The sequence below is a fragment of the Camellia sinensis genome, chromosome 3 (genome assembly GCF_055761805.1).
Source record: "Camellia sinensis isolate YWXY chromosome 3, ASM5576180v1, whole genome shotgun sequence".
Taxonomy (NCBI): Eukaryota; Viridiplantae; Streptophyta; class Magnoliopsida; order Ericales; family Theaceae; genus Camellia; species Camellia sinensis.
The window spans coordinates 66,815,307-66,839,232 of record NC_138963.1 but is presented as its reverse complement, the minus strand read 5'-3'; the positions used below and the strand labels follow the sequence as shown (position 1 = coordinate 66,839,232).

The 23,926-nt window shown below is 32.2% G+C and overlaps 3 protein-coding genes across 3 annotated transcripts; all 3 read left to right on the top strand.

The window, feature by feature from the left end:
* Positions 1-11,771: 11,771 nt before the first annotated feature.
* Positions 11,772-15,791, top strand: LOC114323975 (uncharacterized). The gene is made up of 2 exons (XM_028271687.2): positions 11,772-11,957; positions 13,984-15,791. Coding segments are annotated over exons 1-2 (1,683 nt in total). The 5' UTR covers positions 11,772-11,955; the 3' UTR covers positions 15,665-15,791.
* LOC145821586 (uncharacterized) lies at positions 15,711-16,289 on the top strand. Its single transcript, XM_082918115.1, has one exon. The coding sequence runs from the start codon at positions 15,711-15,713 to the stop codon at positions 16,287-16,289; it is 579 nt and encodes a 192-aa protein (XP_082774241.1).
* A 285-nt stretch (positions 16,290-16,574) lies between these two features.
* Positions 16,575-19,693, top strand: LOC114255885 (uncharacterized). Its single transcript, XM_082918114.1, has 3 exons — positions 16,575-18,245; positions 18,330-19,373; positions 19,592-19,693. The coding sequence occupies exons 1-3, from the start codon at positions 16,575-16,577 to the stop codon at positions 19,691-19,693; spliced, it is 2,817 nt and encodes a 938-aa protein (XP_082774240.1).
* Positions 19,694-23,926: the final 4,233 nt, after the last annotated feature.

The following is a 23,926-nucleotide window of genomic DNA, read 5'->3' as shown; positions in this document are numbered from 1 at the left end:
AATCAAAATTAATTTCTGACCAACTTCACAAATAAATATTCTGAATTGTTAATTACACCATTGCATTACTACTAGTTGTCAAAGAAAATAAATAGTATATAACTACAATTTGTCAAACAGTATATTACTACTATTTATTTTTCCAACCAGAATATTATTTTGTAAAACCACAGAAAATAATTTATGTAAGAAGAAGAAAGAAATAAACGAAAAATTCTGTATAAACAGAATAATTTGAATCTTTCTTAAGATTGTTAGAACAATCTTCTGTGTAAAATAAATAATTTGAAACAAATCAAACAAATAAAAATAAATTACTTACAAAATTTATTTTACCGAACCGAATAAATATTTAAAATATCAAGTCGAGTGCGTGAGACTTTGTCCTTAACACAAATTCGCCCCACTACGGTGCTTACAGAAAAGTGACATTTATCTCTCAAGATACAATGATCTTCACAGATTGTAATAGCACTCCAAACAATTTGTACGGCGAACAAAACTTGTGTACTTTACTCTTTGAATTTCTCTAAATAACTAATATGAAGAATAAGGCAAACAAAGCAAGAAATGGAAAGCAATAAGATGATTTTCGGAATGCAGAAATGCTGATAGATGTCCTGGTACTTATATAGGGCCGAACAGATTTGAAAATCAAACTGAACAGGTATTATTTGAATTAAACAGATCTTATTTCAAATTGAACAGGTGCAGAACTAGTTTGAACAAACCTGTTAACTGCATCAGTTATAAAACTGTCCAAAATTGTTGGGTAGTTTTTCGATCTGTTTGCACTTTTTGAACCTGTTGAACCTGTTAAACTTATTTATTTTGATGATTTATTTAATTATATTTTAATTTATTTGAAAGAGAAAAATATAATCCAAAATTTATTTTGATGATTTATTTAATTATATTTTAATCAAAATTTATTTTGATAATTTACTTGAAAGACAAAAATAAAAATAAAAATAAAAATTATTTTGATGATTTATTTGAAAGAGAAAAATAGAATCAAAATTTATTTTGTCCCATTATTTCTCACCTAAACCTATATCCTAAATATTGTTAGAATGTATTTAATATTTGATTAAATCAGGAGTTCAAACAGCCTAGTACAACAGCAGGCCAAAAGGTTCAAAAGGTTCAAGTGGAAGATATTCAAATTAGTAATAATGGAAGTACCACTGCTATAAAGGTTCAAAAGGCCAAAAGCTTCAAAAGGTTTAAGTTGAAGATATTCAAATTAGTAATGATAAAAGTACAACTGCTATAAAGGTTCAAAAGGTTCAAGTTAAAGATATTCAAATTTGTCATGATAGAGTGGAAGATATTCAAATTGGTAATGATAGAAGTACAACGGCTTTAAATCCAAATGACTACAACAGCTATAAACGGCTATAAATTCAAATGAATACAATGGCTATAAACGGCTATAATTTTCATTATATATACCAAAGCTCTAATGTAAACAAGTTACAAAAAAACCTAAAAATATTCTTTGATCTATAATCACTCACATCTATTCTCAGAAATTATACACTGAGCCTTATAGCCTTAAGCCCATCTTTCCTGTATGAGGTTTACAGAAAAACCAGAGTTTCATTTTTATATCTATCTTTGAGAGATAATTCTTGTAGCTTTCTATGAAAGCAAAAACACCTTCTTTTCAACCTTGTAAGAGTGTAGTATACTCCAGTGTTCTTGACTTAGAAAGTCAGTATAAAATCTGTAGAGGATTGCTCCATCTGTGAAAAGGTTGCTAGCATCCTGTGAAACTAGAGTATAGTGGAAAATCTCAAGTGAAGCTTGAGGAGTGGACGTAGGCTGAGTTGAAGCCAAACCACTACAAATTTGTTTGCCTCTCTCTCCCTTATCTCTTTATTTTATTTTAAATTGCCATTGCTATATTTCACATTTTTACTATGCTAAAATCATTAACTAATATAGTTGTTAAGACACTTGTTTTAATTATTTTTATTTCATTAATTATATTTATCTATTGTGCTAGTCATAATTTTTATTAGGGTATTATTAATTTTAATTATAAAAACCTAATTTACCCCTCCTCTTAGGTTGTCTTTTGGGTAACAATTGGTATAAGAGCCTAGACTATTGCTTTAGATTTAACCATCTAAGAGTTTCGATCTATGGCAAGCTTAGCTAGCGCTAGCACTACTGAAGGACAAGCCATCAATAGGCCACCATTATTTGACGAAAACAACTATAATCATTGGAAAGATAGGATGACCCTATACCTACAAGCCACTGATTATGCTATGTGGATTATTGTCACCAAAGGTCCAAAAATTCCTACCAAATTAGTAGACAATATTAGTGTATCTAAAACTGAAGATGAATGCGATGAGAGGGATCACAAATTATTGCAAGCCAATGCTAAAGCCAAACTCACCCTTGTTTGTGGATTAGACTCTAACGAGTATAATAAAATTTCAAGTTGTGATTCGGCAAAAGAAATTTGGGACAAACTTGAGGTAACGTATGAAGGTACAAACCAAGTGAAGGAATCTCGTATTGATATGCTTGTTCATAGTTATGAACTGTTTAAAATGAACTCTGATGAATCTATTTCAAGTATGTTTACTAGATTTACTGAAATTGTAAACTCTTTGAAATCTCTTGGCAAAACTTATACTAACAGTGAGTTAGTAAGAAAAATTCTTAGGTGTTTACCAAAGAATTGGGAAGCAAAGGTCACTGCCATTATAGAAGCCAAAGATCTTTCCACACTTGGATTGGATGAGCTTATGTGTTCCCTTATGAATCATGAGATCACCATGAAAGGACATGAGGATGTTGGAAACAAAAAGAAAAGTGGAATTGCATTCAAAACCTCATCAAATCAAGAAGAACATTCTATGCCATGTTTAGTAGAAATCTCAAAAAGCACTTTAAGAAAAATAATTATGGAGGAAGAAGACCTTTCAAGAAAGAGTACAACAAAGATAACAAGAAAAAGCCTATTATTTGCTATGAGTGCAAAAATCCTAGACATATGAAGATGGATTGTCCAAAATTGAAGAATCATGGAAAAGACTACAAAAGAAACAAAAATGTCATGGTAGCAGCTTGGGGAGAAAGTGAAGATGAAAGCTCAAGTGATGATATTGAAAATGAAGTAACCACCTTATGTCTCATGGCTCTTGAAGATGAAGACTCTACTCAAGATGAGGTAACTACTCTTTGTGAAGAACTTGAAAGTGCATTCCATGAACTATCAAATAAATTTAGAAAATTTTGTGCCAAAAATAATGTGTTGAAGAAATCTGTTGCATCGTTATCTATTAATGTAGAAGAATTAAAGAAAGAAAAAATTATTTTGACACTATCTCTAATGAGAAAACTGCTTTACAAAACAATGTTGATGATTTAACAAAAGCAGTTGGAAATTTTGTAAATGGTAGAAATAATCTTAACATGCTTCTTGGAAATCAAAGATGTGTTTTCGATAAGGCGGGCATTGGATACGACCCTATTAAAAAACAAAAAATCTCAATATAATTTTTGAAAAAGCACCTCTCATGACTCACCCTCATATTGCTTGTCATTATTGTAGAAAGAAGGACAATTATATATCTTCTTGTCCATTTAAAAATAATATAAATATGGGAATTAAAAAGATTTGGATTGTTAAGGGATCTAACAAAACTAACCAAGAAGGACCTAAAAAACTATGGGTACCAAAAACCAACACTTGATTGTCATCTTGTAAGTTTCTTTTAAGTCCAAAGCTAAAGAAGGGAAGTGGTACCTTGATAGTAGATGTTTTAGACACATGACCGGAGATAAATCATTCTTTACTAAACTATCATCGAAAGATGAAGGATTTGTTACTTTTGGAGACAACAAGAAAGGAAAAATCATCGGTATTGGTAGCATCGGTATTTCTCCTAACCCTTCTATTGAAAATGTTATACTTGTTGATGGACTTAAGCATAACCTACTTAGTATTAGTCAATTATGTGATAAAGGTAATTGAGTTATTTTTGATAAATCACATTGCACAATTGAAAGCACAAATGATCATAAAGCTTTATTCGTTAGTAATCGCCATGATAATGTTTATATTTTTCATCTTAATGATCTCTATGCTAGTGATGTTAAATGTTTATATGTTAATAATGAAAATAGTTGGTTATGGCTTAGAAGACTTGGTCATGTTTATATGGATTTAATTGCTAAACTTTTGAGAAATGATTTGGTCATTGGACTTCCAAAAATTAAATTTGAAAAAGATCATCTTTGTAGTGTTTGCCAACAAGGAAAACAAACTAAAACATCATTTAAATCAAAATCTCATATTTCCACAACTAGACCTTTGCAACTATTGCATATTGATTTATTTGGTCCCTCAAGGATATCTAGTCTAAGTGGTAAACATTATTGTCTTGTTGTGGTTGATGATTATTCAAGATTTACATGGATTATGTTTTTAGCATACAAAGATGAAATCTTTTCTTCTTTCACAAAACTCTATCGTAGAATTCAAAATGAAAAAGGCTTTCTTATTTCTAATATTCGAACTGACCATGGTAGAGAACTTGAAAATGAGAAATTTGAATTGTTTTGTAATAAGCACGGTATTGGACATAATTTTTCAACACCTATAACCCCTCAACAAAATGGTGTAGTAGAAAGGAAAAATAGAACTTTAGAAGAGATGAGTAGAACAATGCTTTGCGAAAATAATCTTCCTAAATATTTTTGGGCCAAAGCCGTTCACACCGCATGCGATATTTTAAATCGTGCATTAATTAGACTTATTCTCAAAAAGACTCCTTATGAACTTTGGCATGATAGAAAGCCCAACATTAGTCACTTGCATGTTTTTGGTTGTAAATGTTTTGTGCATAATAATGGTAAGGATAACTTAGGTAAATTTGATTCAAAATCTGATGAAGCAATTTTTATTGGCTATTCCTTAACTAGCAAAGCTTATCATGTTTTTAATAAAAGAACTCTTGTTGTTGAAGAATCTATACATGTGGCATTTGATGAAACTAACATTTCTGTTCAAAAGCAAATCTTTAGTGATAATATAGATTTGGAACTAAATATGGAAGGTTCAAGTATCTACAAAGAAGAGAACCAACCATGTAAGTTGAATAAAGAGATTGAACAACCTATTCTCCCACCTCACGAAGAAGGAGGAAGCAATGACGATTTGCTAAGAGAATGGAAGTTTGTTCATAATCACTCTAAGGATTTAATCCTAGGTGACCCTACAAAAGGTATTGAAACTCGCTCTTCACTTAGAAATATTTGTAGTAACTTGGCTTTTCTCTCACAGATTGAGCCTAAAAACTTTCAAGAAGCCGAATTCGATGAACATTGGATGATAGCTATGCATGAAGAGCTTAACCAATTTGAGAGAAACAAAGTGTGGGAACTTGTGCCAAAACCTAAAGATCATACCATTATCGGTACCAAATGGATCTTTCGAAACAAGCTTGATGAATCCGACACAATTATAAGAAACAAGGCTAGACTTGTTGCACAAGGATACAATCAAGAAAAATGTATTGATTTCGATGAAACCTTTGCTCCGGTTACTAGATTAAAAGCCATTCACATGTTGCTTGCATTTGCATGTTTTAGAGATTTCAAACTTTATCAAATGGATGTAAAAAGTGCCTTTCTTAATGGTTTTATAAATGAGGAAGTTTATGTTAAACAACCCCTAGGTTTTGAAGATCATGCTTTTCCAAATCATGTTTTTAAACTATCAAAAACTTTATACGGTTTTAAACAAGTACCTCGTGCATAGTATGAACAATTAAGTAAATTTTGATTGAAAACAATTTTTCTAGAGGAACGATTGACACAACACTTTTTGTTAAAACTAAAAATGATGATTTACTTATTGTGCAAATATATGTGGATGGCATTATATTTGGTGCTACTAATGAAACCTTGTGTAAGGAATTTGTTAAGTGTATGCAAGGTGAGTTTGAGATGAGCATGATGGGGGACCTAAATTATTTCCTTAGGCTTCAAATCAAACAATGTAAGGAAGGAATTTTTATCAACCAAGCTAAGTACACAAAAGAACTACTCAAAAAGTTTGGTATGTATGACTCAAAAATAGCTGGAACACCTATGAGTATATCTATTAAGCTAGACAATGATGAAAAAGGTAAGTCCATTGATCAAACAAAATATCGAGGTATGATCAGCTCACTTCTTTATTTAACTGCAAGTAGACCCGATATTATGTTTAGTGTTTGTATGTGTGCTAGATATCAATCAAATCCTAAGGAATCACATCTCAGTGCTGTTAAAAGAATGACTACAACGGATGTAGACAGCTATAAATTCAAATGAATATAACGGCTATAATTTTCATTATATATACCAAAGCCTCTAATGTAAACAAGTTATAAAAAAACCTGAAAATATTCTTTGATCTATAATCACTCACATCTATTCTCAGAAATTATACACTGAGCCTTATAGTTTTAAGCTCATCTTTCTTGTGTAAGGTTCACAGAAAAATCAGAGCTTCATTTTTATATCTATCTTTGAGAGGTAATTCTTGTAACTTTCTGTGAAAGCAAAAACACCTTCTTTTCAACATTGTAAGAGTGTAGTACACTCTGTGTTTTGACTTAGAAAGTCAGTGTAAAATCTATGGAGAATTGCTCCATCTGTGAAGAGGTTGCTAGCACCCTGTGAAGCTAGAGTATAGTAGAAAATCTCAAGTGAAACTTGAGGAGTGGAGGTAGACCGAGTTGAAACCGAACCACTATAAATTTGTTTGCCTCTCTCTCCCTTACCTCTTTATTTTATTTTGAATTGCCATAACTATATTTCACATTTTTACTGTGCTAAAATCATTAATTAACATAGTTGTTAAGACACTTGTTTTGATTATTTTTATTTCATTAATTATATTTATCTATTGTGCTAGTCATAATTTTTATTAGTGTATTATTAATTTTAATTATAAAAACCTAATTCACCCCTCTTCTTAGGTTGTCTTTTGGGTAACAGAACCTACTGGAAAATGGATTGAAACCGGGTACTATTTGGACAGAAAAAATTGAAGCAAAATTTAAATTAATTTTTTCTGCAAGAATTTTGAAAAAAATTCAAATAAATTTTATCTATAAAATTAATACAAGAATTGAGTTCACTTTGTCTATAACTCCTCCCTTCTACAAACTTGGGATGTCTCTTGGGGCCCAACCCAGTGTTGCCATCTAGAGCTTATATACATACACAAACTCTCTTAAAGTTTCAATATGGGACAATCCATTTCAAGGAAACCCACATTTTTCTTCTTGAAATGTTCATTCCACGAATCCGAAAACGACATCAAGTTCCCATTCACTCATATATGGTTTGACGAATCGTCTTCACTGTGTGACTTGCCATGCGATAAGGAACATGTTACCTCTTTGGACTCAGCTCAAAAGACGTGTGGACCCCACTCAAATTTGGACTCAAAATTAGCCCAAAATAAGCCTATAAAACCATTATTTCCAACAATTTTGTGTGATAAATGTAAGAGTCTTAGAGAAAGAGTGTTTGGTTTTCGAAATAGAAGAGAGAGAGAGAAGAGAGGAAAGAGGGAGGAAAAGAAGAGAAAAGCTTATTTAAGTTTCTTTCAACAAGGTGATCGATTGCACGTAAGGAAGCGATTGATTGCCTATAAATGAATCAATTCCCTATCAGTCACTACACATTGTTGAAAATTCTCTCAAAATAAATTAGTAGAGCAATCAATCGCAGAACCAAGAGCGATCGATCGACCCAATGAGATCAATTCCTTTTCGATCTTTACACAATGCTTAAGTTTGCCCCAAAAAAAAAAAAAAAAAATGAAGAGTGATCAATTGCTACCCAAATGCGATCGATTGCCAACCCAAAATTTCTATCAAAACTCTTCAATTTACTCTCTCAAAAATCAACAACTCAAAAACACAAGTGTGAGAATTAAAATAGCAACAACAATGACAATTAGATTAACATAAGACGATACGGTCCGCGTGCAAGTATATTGGAAGGCCAAATGGGTCGAGTATAGACCTGAGCCGTCACAAGCAGTCATTACAAAAAACTTAACTTTTCTTTTTATTTTTTCGCACGTCTTAATTAAAATAGTCAATTCTAAAAAACAACCATGAATTAGGTGTGCAGTTAAAATAGGAAAAATGCTAAATTATTAGACTTTTTAAATAGAATTTGTTACAAAAATGATATAACAATGATATATTTATAAAGGGTTTTACACTTTTCACCCTTATAGTTTGATTCAAATTTCATTTTAGTTAATTTTAAATTGAATAGTTTGATCCCTACAATTTAAGTGTAGTTTTAATTTGGTCATTTCGTCTAAATTGGATATTAAAATTAACAATTTTAGGAAACTTGACAATTTTCTAATGTGTATATGTAGATAAAATTAACAAAAATTTAGATCTTAGGACCAAATTAAAATAAAACTTAAACTTAAAGATCAAATTAAAACAATAAGACTAAAATAAAAATTGAGTCGAACTATAGAGGTGAAAGTGTAATTAACCCATTTATAATTCTAATTACAATAATGGACATTATATGTTTACATGTTATGTTACTTCCGTATAAAAATTCTGTATTTTTTGTTTGTTTGTTTGTACATACTTATTAGATATATTTTTTTTCTGGAACTCTACACTTATTAGATGTTGATAGCTAGAAAGTTCACACAAATCCATTCATGGTCGAATTTGCACCGCTTGTCCCATGAATGGTGGTGTTGCTTTTATTTATTTTTATTTATTTATTTTAGTAGAGTTAAGTAATCCAAAATACGGACATATGGTATTTTTTAGTACTTTTTAGTATTGTGACTGATAGAGAAGATGGATAAGCGGAATATTATATTGAGTGATTGAGAAATATGAACAATATGATAAATGATGATTGGTTAAGGAGTATGAAAACGTGGTACTCCGAGAATATTCTATTTAAAACAAACACAAAAAAATAAATATAAATTAAATTTTAAGAAAATATTTTTGACCCAAAGAAAAAAAATATATAAAAATAGTGATTTCTTTTCATTTTTTAATTTATTTGAAAAAAAAAAAAAACCAGATTTTAAAAACAAAACCGAGGAGAGCGATTACCTATTTATGTGTTACACATTGGAAAGTATCGCTCAAGAAAAAGTGAAAGAATATCCCATGTTTGTCATTTTGATTCCTTTAAAAGCTAATCCAATGCATTCCACTTACGCATTACGCAAATAAGAACCCAATGCCGAGATTATTTTTATTTTTATTTTTATTATTACTTTCCAAAGCATATATTATCTTATTTGAATCTATGCTTTCACACCTTGTTTGGAACATATAAATTACAATTTATTCGAAACAAACTGTTGATTTGAAAAAAGAATATTTATAAAATCACTTACACTTTTAAAACAAATACAATTGTGACAAAGCACATTATATTTGAGTAACAAATCAATAAACTACTAATTTATTCGTTCAACAAAGCTGAGTTATAAATTGCTCAAAGCTGAGTTAGACAACAATATCATGTACACAAAGCACATTAACAACTTCTTATTTATGTACTATGAATATAATGTGCTAATTTTTTGTTGCTAATTTATGTATTACGAATATAATGTGCTATTAGCTTTTCTATCAACAGATAAATATAAAATAAATATTAAGATAATTCTCTCATCTAAAAAAACTACAAAGACAATTCACTAAACTAATAAAGAAACAGAAGAAAATACATATATATATACAAATAACCAATTTTATTAATACATAAATCAAACTCGCGTGACAAATAATTAATTTCATTAATAAATAAATCATTAAGTAAATTAACAATTTTTAATGATATGAAAAATATTTTTCAGTTAATCATTTTGTTAATAAATAAAGCATTAAAAAAATTAACAATTTTTAATGATATAAGAAATATTTTTCAATAAACAATTTTGATAATTTATTATTGCATAGAAGAATAGTTATTTTTTTCTTCTGCTTATTGTGTTAAATTAAAATTTATAACAAACAATAGTTGTAATTTCTAGTATTATAGGACCGATTCATATTTTAAACAAATTTTATGAGTGTATTTGTAATCTGTTAAAAAATAAAACATTTATGTTTCATAATTGACCATGATTGTTTGCGTAATTACGAAAAAATCTTCACTCAACATATAGGTCACTATTAATAAATTATTCAAAAAAAAAGTAAAATTGGAAAAGAAGACAAACCTCAAGCAGCTAAGCGCCTCTTATATATATAGATATATATACTAGTTTCGAAAGACCCATGCAAGGCACGGGCTACTATTACAGTATATTTAAGTTTTATATTTTGATAATTTTTAAAACTTAAAATATTATTCTATGAAATTGAATAGAAAAAATCATTAGATATATGGTAGAATTATGTGGTATGATATGTATAATTTTTTTTGTTATACATTCGATGATGTAGACTCCAATTCTATTACCATATCATTTTGGATAAATTTATGAGTCTTTAATATTTCTTCTCAATTTATAAATAAATAAAAAATTATGGTGTGTAACTTTTCTCAATAGATCAATATAAAACAGATACTAAGATAATTTTCTCATCTAAAAAAAACTATTATGATAATTCACTGAACTAATAAAAAAGCAGAAGAAAATACATATATATATATATATATATATAAATGGCTAATTTTATTAATATATATATATATATATATATATATCATACTCACATAATAAATGACTAATTTTATTAATAAGTAAATCGTTAAGTAAATTAGCAATTTTTAATGATATGAAAAATGTTTTTCAGTTAACTATTTTATTAATAAATAAATCATTAAGTTAATTAACAATTTTTAATGATATGAGAAATATTTTTCAATAAAAAATTTTAATAATTTATTATTACATGGGAGAATTTTATTTTCCCTCAGTATTGTGTTAAATTAAATTTATAACAAATGATAGTTGTAATTTCTAATATTATAGGATTGATTCATATTTTAAACCAACCTTATGGGTATATTTGTAATTTGTTAAAAAAATAAAAGATTTATTTTTCATAATTGACCAAGAATGTTTGCGTAATTACGGAAAAACCTATTTCATAATTGACTAAGAATATTTGCGTAATTACGAAAAAAATATGTTGCATAATTGACCAAGAGTCTTTGTGTATTTACGAAAAAACGTTCACTCAACATGTAGGTCATCGTTAATAAATTATTCAAAATGTAAGGACAAAATCGAAAAGAAAATACGAATGTCAAGTAGCTAAGTGCCTCTCATATATAGATATAAAACAGATGCTCTACAATCTAGCATTAGCTTTTTAACGCTAGGCTTGGTTGGTGGACTTGGGAGAGATTTGGAAAATAAAAGGAAAAATATGTGTCAAACTATATGAAATGTTTTTTTTGTTTTTTTTTAATCAACAAAGAAAAATTTCAATTTTTCATTAATAGTATGAAATTAAAGGTATAGAGAGATGACATGCATCAAGAGAGATTCAGAAAAATACAAGTTACCCCTATTACTGCTGCTCACATCCATACAACCAACTCATTGGCCTCACAATTATTTTTTTTAAACAAAATAAAAAGCAGACTAAAAAGATAAAAAAAATAAAGAAGGACTTAACTAAAAGAAAATACATGAATCCCCACAAAAGCAACCCACACAACCCAAAACAAAAACACCAAAACAAAAACACCCATGCTGCTCCTGCACTCATATTTTCAATAAACCAAAATAGCATCAAAAATTATGACGCACATGTAAGAAACACTTCCACCATGCAGTTTGGTTGAACTGGCCGAGAACCACCATCACGCCTCTCATGGCTGAAAGAACCATGGCCGGAAAACTCCCTTGACCAAGGACTATAGCAGAAACACACCCAAGGACTATGGCCGAAACTATATGAAATGTAAGTATATATTATTTACATTTCACATATTTTTTTTCTTTTCCTTTTCAAATCTCTTCTCAAATCCTCTAATCAAATACATTGTTTGTTTGTCTAATACCTGTGATCAGAGTTAAGGGAAAAGAAAAAGGATAGTAATCTGTATTGGAGTTACGGTGATAATTAAAGCCTTTAGAAAGGCTGAGAGTAATTTATATGATAGATTTTTTTTAGAATGGTGAAATCTGTATGGTAGACTAACAATTGAAATAATATACAAATTTCTTTGTTAAATTCCTTGCTAAGGGATTGGTAAGGGATTTTAGTTATAATTTTTTTGTCTAATTCAATGATCGTCATTTAAATATGATAGTTTAAAAATACAATGATTTTTATTTTTCTTTTCAAAAAATATAGCGAATTAAAAAAACTCAATCACAATTTTTTTTCACCATGTGATCAAAACGGAGTATAAAAAAACACAATCACCGTATTATTAAAATAGTGTAAAAAAACAAAATCAGTTAAAAAATACAATCAATTTTTTTTTTCTCCCTATGTGATAAATTTTCAACAACCACGATAAGAAAATAGATGAAGAAAACACAATATGTTAAAAAATTGAATCACAATTTTTTTTTTCCCTCACCATGTGATCAAACGAAATGTAAAAAAGTACAATAATATTTTTTTTTTCTCACCGTGTGTAAATCTTCAACGCCCACAATAAGAAAATAGATGAAAGAGCACAATCAATTAAAAAACACAAGAATATTTTTTTTTCACACCGTTTGATAAATCTTGACTCACAATAAAAAAAATAGATGAGAAGAAAAGCAATAGTATAGTTTAGAAAATAAATGAGAAAACATAGTCAATTAAAAAAATACAATAACATTTTTTTTTCACATTGTCTAATAAATTTTCAATACTCACAACAAAAAAATAGATGATAAAAAAATCAATAGTATAGTTCATTCATTGATTATGATAGAAAAAAGTAATGAAAAGGAAAACAAGCATTAAAAGAATCAATGAAAAGAAAAGCAATCAAGTGAATTCATAGTTACCTACATGTATGACTGTTTTACGAAAGTTAGGGTTTAGGGTTTTTTAAAATTTTAAAAATCTAAAATCGAAGGGTGGGCTGGAGTTTTTTTTTAATTCAAAAATTATGAAATTAAGATTGAAATATTGTAGTTCTTGAAAGTCTTATGAATTAGTAATCTCATTTTATTTATGTAATATATAGATAGATAGTAATATGTATTAGAGTTATGGTGATAATTAGAGCCTTTAGAAAGCTGAGAGTAATCTGTATGAAAGATTTTTTTTTTTAGAATGGTGAAATCTGTATGGTAGACTAACAATTGAAATAATATACAAATTTCTTTGTTAAATTCCTTGCTAAGGGATTGGTAAGGGATTTTAGTTATAATATATATATATATTTGTTTTTCTAATTCAATGATCTTTGGTCATTCATCTAAATATGATAGTCAAAAAATACAATCATTTCAGTTTTTTTTTTTTCAAAAAATATAGTGAGTTAAAAAACTCCACGACAATTTTTTTCCCACTATGTGATCAAAATAAAGTGTAAAAAAACACAATCATCGTATTATTGAAAAAAGTGAAAAAAAACACAATCAGTTAAAAAATATAATCATATTTTTTTCTCATCATGATAAATCTTCAACACCCACAATATGAAAATAGATGAGAAAACACAGTAATTTAAAAAAAACTGAATCATAAATTTTTTTTCTCACCATATAATCGAAATGGAGTGTAAAAAATACAAACAATTAAAAAAATACAATAATATATTTTTTCTCACCGTGTGATAAATCTTCAACACCCGCAATAAGAAAATAGATGAGAAAACACAATTAGTTAAAAAACACAAGAGCATTTTCGCACCGCCTGATAAATCTTCAATCCTCACAATAAAAAATAGATGAAAAGAAAAGCAATAGTATAGCTAATAAAATAGAATGGCAGTGATGGCAGTGCACAAAGCTGATGGCTTATGGTGTCACAACAGGGCATTGAGGGTAAAGTTGGCTGAGTTTAGCAAGTCCAATCAAAGTAGACAGATGCTCACAAATGCTAAGCAGGGAGGTATGGTGCAGAAAAAGCAGTGGACCCCTGTCCAACCTATGATGCGAATCAAAGGTAAGTCATATGCGGAAGTAGTTCAAACTGGACGACAAAATGGAGGAGAATATGGCAATCAAAATGTGTCTGTTAGAGCTGTGGAGGTTGGGAACGGGTGGTTATATGATAGTGTCCTGGTCAAGCTCAAAGCTTTTTTCTTCTTCCATGACTTCAGGAAGGAGATCTACAAGAGGATTGATAAGGATGTGGTAGTTAGACAAGTGGGAGGGAAGCAGGCAATTCTATCTTTTAGCTCCAATCAGCAGAAGAAGGAAGCACGAGTGAGAATGAAGGAGTGGATTCATGACTGGAGTGATGAAGTATGTGAATGGGAAGAAGGGAAGTTAATGGAACTGGATAGATGTATCTGGCTCACTTGTGTGGGAGTACCTCTCAATCTCTGGAATATCAAGACCTTCGAAGCGACTGGCAAGGTATGGGGAGATGTAGTTCAGTACGATGAAGATACAGTGGGAGGTAAACATTTTATGTTTGGCAAAGTAAGGATCATCACAAAAATCATGGAGCCCATCAATACGGTAATTAATTTACTAGGAACTGAGAGGGCTTATCAAGTGAGAGTGTATGAAGAGCCCTTTGTCAATATCTGTCAATGTAATGGTGAGTATAGCTGCCAGATAAATGAAGTAATGGAATCCAATCTGCACAATGAGGTTGAACACTTAACCAAACGAAGGGGCCAGGTTGATAATGTTCATCCAGAGGTAGCTGTCAATGGTGTTGAAGGTGGGGAGGAAGGTGAAGTTGGGTCGGTTGTAGAGAAAAGTGATGATGAGGATGTGGCAAAAATTGATGAGGTGTCAATTAAGGGAGCTCACACCGTGGAAAGAGTACTCGAGGCAGTAGATGAAGGCCATCATTTCATGTCTGGAGTAGCAGGAAAAGAAGCTGAGCGTGCTCTAGGGAAAGAAAGGGAGCTACAGGCGAGCTGCTCGAGGGTGTTGGAAAGTCAACGGGTAGAAGATCAGGTGTGCACTTCAGGTTTTATAAATAGTCAAACTGGGTTGGGGTGTGGCCGGCCCAAAATAAATTTAGAAGTTATGTTACATGGAGCCCAAGTTCAGCCTATAACTAATGGGCCAAGATGGGAAGTTGATTCCAATCTGAGTGATTGCATAGCCCAGAATCAGTATGAGGCTATAGGGAAAGATGCAGCATACAAAGATAACCATGAGAAGGGGGGCCCATCTCAGAAAGTTCATGCTGGATCAAAAAGGAAGTCTGATCTGAAGAGGAAAGGAGTCGACCAGAGTAAAGAAAAAATGGAGCAGGGGGGCCATCCAAAACAGAAGGGGATTCTATGTAGTAGCAGTCTCAGAAGTGGAGTGATCCTTCGAGCGGCAGCAGCTGCTATGTCCCTATCAGCATCACAGAGGAGTAATTCTCAAAGAAGAAGCAAGTTACTTAAAGAAGCCCGAGCTATGATTGAGGTCAGAACGGCTTTAGGACTAAACTGTGAAGGGAAAGAGGAGGAAGTGGTGGCCAGAATAATAGAGTTGGAGGAAAAAGATTTGGAAAGAGTTGAAGGGAGGAGAGAGGCTGATTAAGTTGCTGGACAAATGAAGGAGTATAGGAGCTGTGTTGAAGGTTTTAATGAAACTCATGTCATGGAACGTCAGGGGTCTTAGACGACCTGAAAAAAAGAGTAGTATTAAGGCATTGGCGAGGGCAAAATTAGTAGATGTTTTGATGCTGCAGGAGACTAAGAGAGAAGCTGTTGATGGCAATTTTGTAAAGTCCCTATGGCCAATGGATGAAATGGATTTTATGGAGGTATGTGCAGAGGGAAGTGCAGGTGGTCTCCTTTGCATTTGGAACCCTCAGATTTTCCAGTTGATAGACTGCTGCAGTTCCAGGAATTTGATTCTTCTTTCAGGTATCATATCTCAATCTTTTCATTGTGTTATCTGCAATATTTATGCTCCGACTGAAGTAGTGAAGAGGAGGAAACTATGGGAGAGTCTTATAAATCTTAAGCTCTCTTATCCCAACCCTTGGTGTCTGGGTGGTGATTTTAATGAGATTAGAGTTATGAGTGAAAGGAAGGGCTGTTCAAGAAGAGATAGGGGAATGAAAGATTTTAATAATCTTATTGATAGCTTGGAATTAATTGATCTGAATATGCATGGAAGATCATTCACATGGTGTAATGCATTGGATGGGGAGAGGTGAAGTAGGATCGATAGGTTTTTACTTGATCCTGTCTGGTTAGAGAAGTATAAATTTAAACAATGGGGTTTGGCTAGGGGAATTTCAGATCACTGTCCAGTTCTGCTTATGGATGATGGGAAGGATTGGGGGCCTAAACCTTTTCGATTTATTAATGCCTGGACATCCCATCCTCAGTTTAAAAAGGATGTGGAAAAGGTCTGGGAGGAGGCTCAGATTCAGGGTTGAGCTAGTTATAGACTCATGTCTAAGTTTAAAAGACTAAGAGCATATCTGCGTAGGTGGAACATGGAGGTCTTTGGTAATATTGATGACCAACTTCAAAAAGCAGAAGATGAACTCCATGAGTGGGACTTGAAGGCTGAATGTGGATCCTTATTGCAATCAGAGGTGATTAGAAGACGGGAGATCAGAAGTCAAGTTTGGAATCTAAGTAGAAATAAAGACAGGTTGTGGCTACAAAAGTCTAGAATGTCATGGGCACAAAATGGTGATAAAAATACCAGACTATTTCACTTGATGGCAAGTAACAGGCAGAGGAAAAATTTATTGGATTCAGTGCAGGCAGATGGGGTTGTGGTGGAGGATCCAAGTATGGTGAAGCAAGTAGTGGTGAACTACTTTAAAAGAGTTTTTGCTGAAAGCTGGAAGAGCAGGCCTAAGTTGGCAGGGCCTTTGTCGTCCATTAGTTCTGTTGACTCAAAGGAAGTGTTGGAGGCAGAGTTTACTGAAGCAGAAATTTGGGCAGCCATCCAAGACTGTGATGGGAATAAAGCCCCTGGGCCTGATGGCTTCAATTTGTATTGTATTCAGAAGTGCTGGTCTTTAATGAAAGGTGAGTTCATTCAGTTGTTCCAAGAGCTTCATCGTAATGGGAAGTTGGCCAAAGGGGTAAACAGCTCTTTCATCACTTTGATCCCTAAAATGAAGAACCCAATAGATTTGAGTGAATATAGGCCCATAAGCTTGGTTAGCGCAATTTATAAAGTGTTGGCTAAAGTGTTGTCTAGAAGGGTAAGGAAAGTACTCCCAAAGCTCATAGGAGAAGTTCAATCTGCTTTTATTTCTGGTAGATGCATCCTGGACGGGGTTTTAATTGCAAACGAAGTGGTGGATTGGTGGAGAAAGTCTAAGAAAAAAGAAATCATTCTTAAATTGGATTTTGAGAAGGCCTATGATTCAGTTAACTGGGAGTTTTTACTGTCAATGATGAAGAATCTTGGGTTTGGTGAAAAATGGGTGGGTTGGATTTGGTCCTGTATATCTACATCAAGGATCTCAGTGCTTGTGAATGGATCGCCCACAGCAGAGTTTTCTCCTCAGAAGGGTTTAAGACAAGGAGATCCACTATCGCCCTTCCTATTCAATATAGTGGCAGAAGGTTTAAATATTTTATTAGAAAGAGCCAAAGAAAAGGGGATGATCAGAGGAGCTTCAGTTGGTCATCAAGAGTTGAAAATTTCTCATTTACAATTTGCAGATGACACTATTATTTTTTGTGAAGCCAAATGGGAGGAAATTATAATGCTTAAAAGAATCTTGAGGTGTTTTGAAGTCATGTCAGGCCTCAAGATTAATTTTCATAAAAGTATAGTTTGTGGTATTGGAGTAGAAGAGGAGCTAGTTAAGGAGTTTGCTAAAACACTAAATTGCCTCAACCAGAGTCTACCTCTGTCATATCTTGGTTTACCTTTAGGGGCCAATCCAAGGAGAAGAAGTACTTGGCAACCGGTGGTGGAGAAGTTTAAAAAGAAGTTAGCATCTTGGAAAAGGAGATTTTTGTCCTTTGCCGGCAAATTGACCCTAGTTAAGTCTGTTTTGTCAAGTCTTCCACTGTATTTTCTATCCATCTTTAAAATGCCCGTTGGTGTTGCTAAAACAATTGATAGGATTCAATCAAACTTTTTGTGGGGAGGTTCTGAAATTAAAAGGAAAATTTACTTAGTTCAATGGAAAGAGGTGTGTAAAAGTAAAGCCCAATGGGGGTTGGGTTTGAGAAGTCTCAGTGATGTTAATGTGTGTTTAATGTTAAAATGGTGGTAGAGGTATGGTTGTCAACATCAGTCTCTTTGGAAAAGGATGGTATGTAGCAGATATGGTGGGTTTGGAGGTAGGTGGACACTAGAACCAGTGCCAGCTACAATGGTATCTATTGTGTGGAAGGATATTGCATCATTAGCTTCGTCCAATAGTGTAGTGGCGGAGTTTTTCTCACAAAACTTTAGGATTATTCTGGGAAATGGGGAAAGGATTCATTTTTGGACGGATAGATGGTTCAATGATATGAGTCTTAGGTGTGAGTTCCCTAGACTGTTTAGTTTATCCGTGAAGGATGATGGTTCCTTGCAGTTTTTCTACCAACGGAAAGGGTTGGGCAGTGATTGGAAGTTGGCATTTAGAAGATCGCTCCTAGCATGGGAGGAGGAGGAAGTACAAAGACTAAATGCAGTATTAGCAGAGGTTCCTAATCTAAATCCTGTGACTGAGGATAACTGTCTGTGGAAAGCTAATAATTCAGGGGTATTCACTGTGGCCTCAGTGTGGGAAAGGTTGGAGGTAGTTAATGGATCCAAGATTCCCATTTCAAACTTCCTATGGAAAAATGCAGCACCTCCAAAGGCTCAGTTCTTCAGCTGGTTAGCTTGGAAAGGGAGAATCAAAACCGTAGAATTTATGCACAGGATTGGAGCTCTACCCATCAATGTCAGCTCCTTATGTGTATTTTGCAAAGCAGAGGTAGAAACCATAAATCATGTGTTGCTTTTATGTCCATTGGTGTGGAAATTATGGTCTGAGTTGATAAGTTGGTGGGAAGTGCAGTGGGTAACGCCAAGATCTGTGGTTGTTTTGCTTGACTGGTGGTCTGGTATGAAATTAAAGAAGAAGGAGTTCAATATTTGGAAAGTGGTCCCTTTGGCTATGTTATGGTCCTTATGGAAACTTAGGAAAGAATGTTTATTTAACAATGGTAATGCAGATTTTGCACAGATGGTAGAGAGATTGAAAGTAAGAATTGCATTATGGGTTAAGTCAAATGTTAAGGGGGTGCACTGCACAGTACATGATATTGTCACAAACTTGAAGCAGGTGAGAGGGTGTCTGACATAGGATTATGGCTGGGCTGTTACTAGTGTGAAGGTGGAAGGTGGAAGCTGGGTTGTAGCTGGAAGCTGATCTGTCTGTGAAGGTCTCTGCAGATAATCTACTAATCTGTCTGTGAAGGTCTCTGATATGGGATGCTGGTTTGGTCTGATCTGTCTACTAATCTGGACTATATAATGGAGGGTGGCATTGATGCTCTGCAGCTGGGATGGTCTGAGGCCCCTCCATGGGCCTGCTGTGAGGCTTGTTTCAAGTTCAAACCTGAGTGGTGGCTGTTGCTGCAAGGATCATGCTCTACTGTCTGAAGTATGAGGCTGCTGCTAGTGTCACATTGTTCATGCTCTGCTGATATGAGGACATGCACTGCTGTGGCTGCTGCTTGTGATCAAGGCAAGGTGTTGGCTGTAGAGGTGCTACTTATTGAAGTGTATTTGTTCTGCCTCTGGCCGTATGCTATGCTGTTCGGGGTGAGTCTGCCCTATGCTATGCTATCTGTGGCTGGCTGCAACTTCCTCTCTGTGTTCTATCCTCTTCTAGCTGTGATCTGAGTTGCTGTGGTCTGAAAGGTGGATTCTCCAACCTCTCCCAGCTGCTGCTATATGTGTTCTGGCCTGTTCTGTCCCAGCTGCTGTGGGAGTTCTATTTTTGGGGCTGGTGTATATTGTAGTTCTGGATGGTTGGTGCTGTATGATCAACTTTGGGGTGTTGATTTACTAGTAGCTCTCCTTCTGCTGCAGTGCTTGGCAGATATGCTTAGGTGATAGCTTTGGTTGGTTGGTTTTGTTTTTTTCTTTCTTCCGTTGGTCTCTCACCAACTTTGGGGTGCTAGCAAATGATAGGGTGTGCTCTGCGGTGCCAACCTAGTTGGGATCGTTTAGCTCACTGTGATGCTTTTGCACTTCCCTTTCCTTTATTGATGTTTTTTATCTTGTACCTTGTACTTGTTATTTTCATCAATAAAGTTTCATTTTTTCGCTGATCAAAAAAATAGTTAATTAAAAAACACAAGAACATTTTTTTTTTTTCACATTGCCTAATAAATCTTCAACACCCACAATAAATAAAAAAAAATAGATGAGGAAAAAAAAAATCAATAGTGACAAAAAATAAATAAGTAACAAAATAAAAGTAACAAAAACAAAAGCAAGCATTAAAAAGAATCAATGAAAGGAAAAATAATAAAGTGAATTGATAATTATTTACTGGTATTGACCGTTTCAACTAAAGTTATGATAGGCAGAAAATAAAAAAAATATATATAGTTTAGGAAAGTTAGGGCTCCGGGTTTTTTTAAAATTCAGAAAATCAAATTGAAGGGTGGGTGGGAGTCTTTTTTTTTTTTTTTTTTTTTTTTTTTTTGCAAATTACTTGGAAGTCCTATTTAAGAGATGATAAGTCTATTTAGTCTCATAACTTTTTAAATACTCTCAAAAGTCCACTAAGTGTTTTTCATCTTCATTCTTCTCTGTGCATTTGTTTTTTTCTACCTTATTCTCTTCATGATTTCTGGTGATCGGCAACCATGCCTTACTTCTTCTCTTTCTCTTTCTAATATATAGTTACCGGTGACCGACGACCATTATTGCTTGGGATTTACCGGCAACCACCGACCATCATTGCTTAAGATTTACCGGCAACCACCGACCATCGACTCCTTATTTTACCTTCACCAACGGCGAAAGAGACGAGTTTCTGGCGAAGAAGATGAGTAGATCTATTCAGATCTGAGTAAATCTACATAAGGCCTGACTAGATCTAAACAAAAAATAGTTACCGAATTATAATATTCTCTCTATACCTGTTTCTCTCCTTCGATTTCTCAATTTTTCTTTCTTTCTCTACTACACACTTCTATTTCCTGTTTTAATGGAGAAAATTTTCAAGTTCTGAACAAATTATTTTTGAGCTTTAGTTTCATGCAGTGAAAACTGTAAAATTTTACAGTTTCAATTTTTTTGGTGCCAAAATGAATCATGCTTTAAAACTGTAAAATTTAATAGTTTCATAACATTTTTTAGAACTATAAAATTTTATAATTTCATAACATGTTTTCCAGTTTGATTAATAAGAATAAATGTTTAATAGAATCATGCTTTTGAAACTATAACATTTTATAATTTCAAAATTTACTTTTCAGTTTAATCAATATTGAAAATTATTTGCTTAAACCCTACAAATATTAAAAAATAATATATATTCTTTCCCATTGTTGTTTGTTGTTGTAATATTTTTCCCCCCTTTTAGTTTATCAATATTTAACACGTTTTGTTATGTTTTTTCACTATAATTTCTCCATTTATTCTCTTTTTTTTCTCGACAATATTCTGGACATTCCAGTGAGTCTTCGATAATATTCTTAACGTTCAACAAACATTCTGAACATTCCGGTGACTTCTAGTGACATTCAGAACACTCCGGCGATACTTCGGCGCATATCCAGCAATACTCTGGCAACTTCCCGGTGATGTTGAATATTTCGGCGAGTCTCCGATGATCGTTTGACGGAAGTCTGGTAGTGGTAGGATATAGCAGCGTTTTTAAAGTTATATAATAAAAAAAAGATTTTTTGATAATAATTAAAAATATATAAGACTAATTGGTGTAAGTGTTTTGTTTTGGAATTAGATGGATTTTAAATTTTATGTATAAGACTTACTAATAAATGTCCCATTTTTTTTTTAAATTCAAAAATTAAAAAATCAAGATTAAAATATTAGAGCTCTTAGAAGTTTTGTGGATTATAAATCTCTTTTACGTATATATTTATTTATTTCCTTTTCTTTAGCTGTAAGACTTTTCCCTATAAATTGAGCAAGTGAGGGGCGGGTCCTCATTTACCCACTCAGTTTTCTTCTTCTCCTCAAATTGTTCTCTTTGATTGGTTATTACTAAATTTTGAGTTTAATTTGGAAGTATTTACAATGAGAGTTAATAATTTTACAAAGAGGAGGTGTTATAAGTTATAAATTTTATCAAATTTTACATATCTTATATATTATAATTTTAATTCGTCATTTATTTGAAGATCTATGAAGAAATGGTAAATGATTAAAATGTTGGTGATAGAGGAATTGTTTTGAGGTAATTGGGTGGTATACAATATACTTTCTTTAAATTTCTTTGCTAAGAGTGTTATTTTAATTACTTTCAATTTGTACTCGGTTTGTTATACTAGTCATTTGATTAATTATGTAAAATTATTCTGTGTTGACAATGTTAATTTATCTGACTAAAGACTTTAAAATATTTCGTGCATGAATTGAGTTGACCCTGTCAGTAGCTTGCATTAATATGCTCGGATAAGCAGTTGTGCTTGGATAAGGTGGGTGAGGCCGGTCATTAGTCATGTACTGAGTAGGACCGGGTATTTGGTCCTGGATAAATTATCATATGATAAGTTGACTTATTTGTGCAATTTGGTAAACTACTTGTTAATTTGAATCAAATCGAATCGTTTGTACAATGTCGTCATTTATTGGATCCCTATTAATTTGTTTTCTATCCAAGCATTGTTATTCATCATGTCATATTGTATACTTTCCGAATTAATTTAGGGCGAATTACACTAACAGTCCCTATAGTTTGGAGCTCGTGTCACTTTGGTCCCTATCTTTTCAATTGTGACACATTTGACCCTGAATTTTGAATATTATTTCAAATAAGGACAATTGAAGATACCGTTGCTTAATTTGGTAAAATATAAATTAATTTGACAAAAATAAATGTCAAAAAAATATTTCTAAATTTTTAAAAATTATTTCTACCCACTAAAGATAAAATTATGCAAAATTTGATAAATCTTTAGACATTTTTTTTTCCCATCAAATTAGTTTTTATTATGTGTTTGGATAATAATCATGTAATGGATAATTGTTAGGATTTTGATGTGTAATCGATATATTTAATATATGAAATTATTTTAGTTTTGAATTTTTTGATTTAATGGATTGGTTTAATAATGATATCAAAGTTGTCGCTATATTTGACTTTTGAAAAAATAAAAACTAATTTAATAAAAATAAAAACAACCATCTATTACATGATCATCATCCAAACAAATAATTAAAATTAATTTAGTAAAATAAATAAATAAATAAATAAATGTCTAAAAGATTTATCAATATTATATAATTTTATCTTTAGTGGGTATAAATAATTTTTAAAATTCAAAATATTTCCTTGACATTTATTTTTGTTAAATTAGTTTATATTTTATCAAATTGACGATTTTGTCCGTGAAATTAAGCAATTGTATTTTCAATTGTCATTATTTGCAACAAGATTCAAAATTCAGAGTCAAATGTGTTATAATTGAAAAATTAGGGACCCAAGTGACACAAGTTCTAAATTATAGGGACCATTAGTGTAATTCGCCCATTAATTTATTATTCAGGTGTGGAGCAATTTAGTGACAATCGGGATTGAAACATTTAAAAGATTTACTGAGTTTGATATTTTCGGATCCACCACTATTATTATTTTTGGAGATTTATATAAATTATATTTTGAAAATATTTGCGTAATTATTTTTGGAGATG

Coding starts and splice junctions, on each gene's coding strand:
- LOC145821586 (XM_082918115.1), top strand. CDS start 15,711: ATGAAACTCATGTCATGGAACGTCAGGGGTCTTAGACGACCTGAAAAA.
- LOC114255885 (XM_082918114.1), top strand. CDS start 16,575: ATGGAGGTCTTTGGTAATATTGATGACCAACTTCAAAAAGCAGAAGAT. Junction 18,246..18,329: donor ACTTAGTTCAATGGAAAGAG/GTGTGTAAAAGT, acceptor AAATGGTGGTAG/AGGTATGGTTGTCAACATCA. Junction 19,374..19,591: donor TTGTCACAAACTTGAAGCAG/GTGAGAGGGTGT, acceptor GATGCTCTGCAG/CTGGGATGGTCTGAGGCCCC.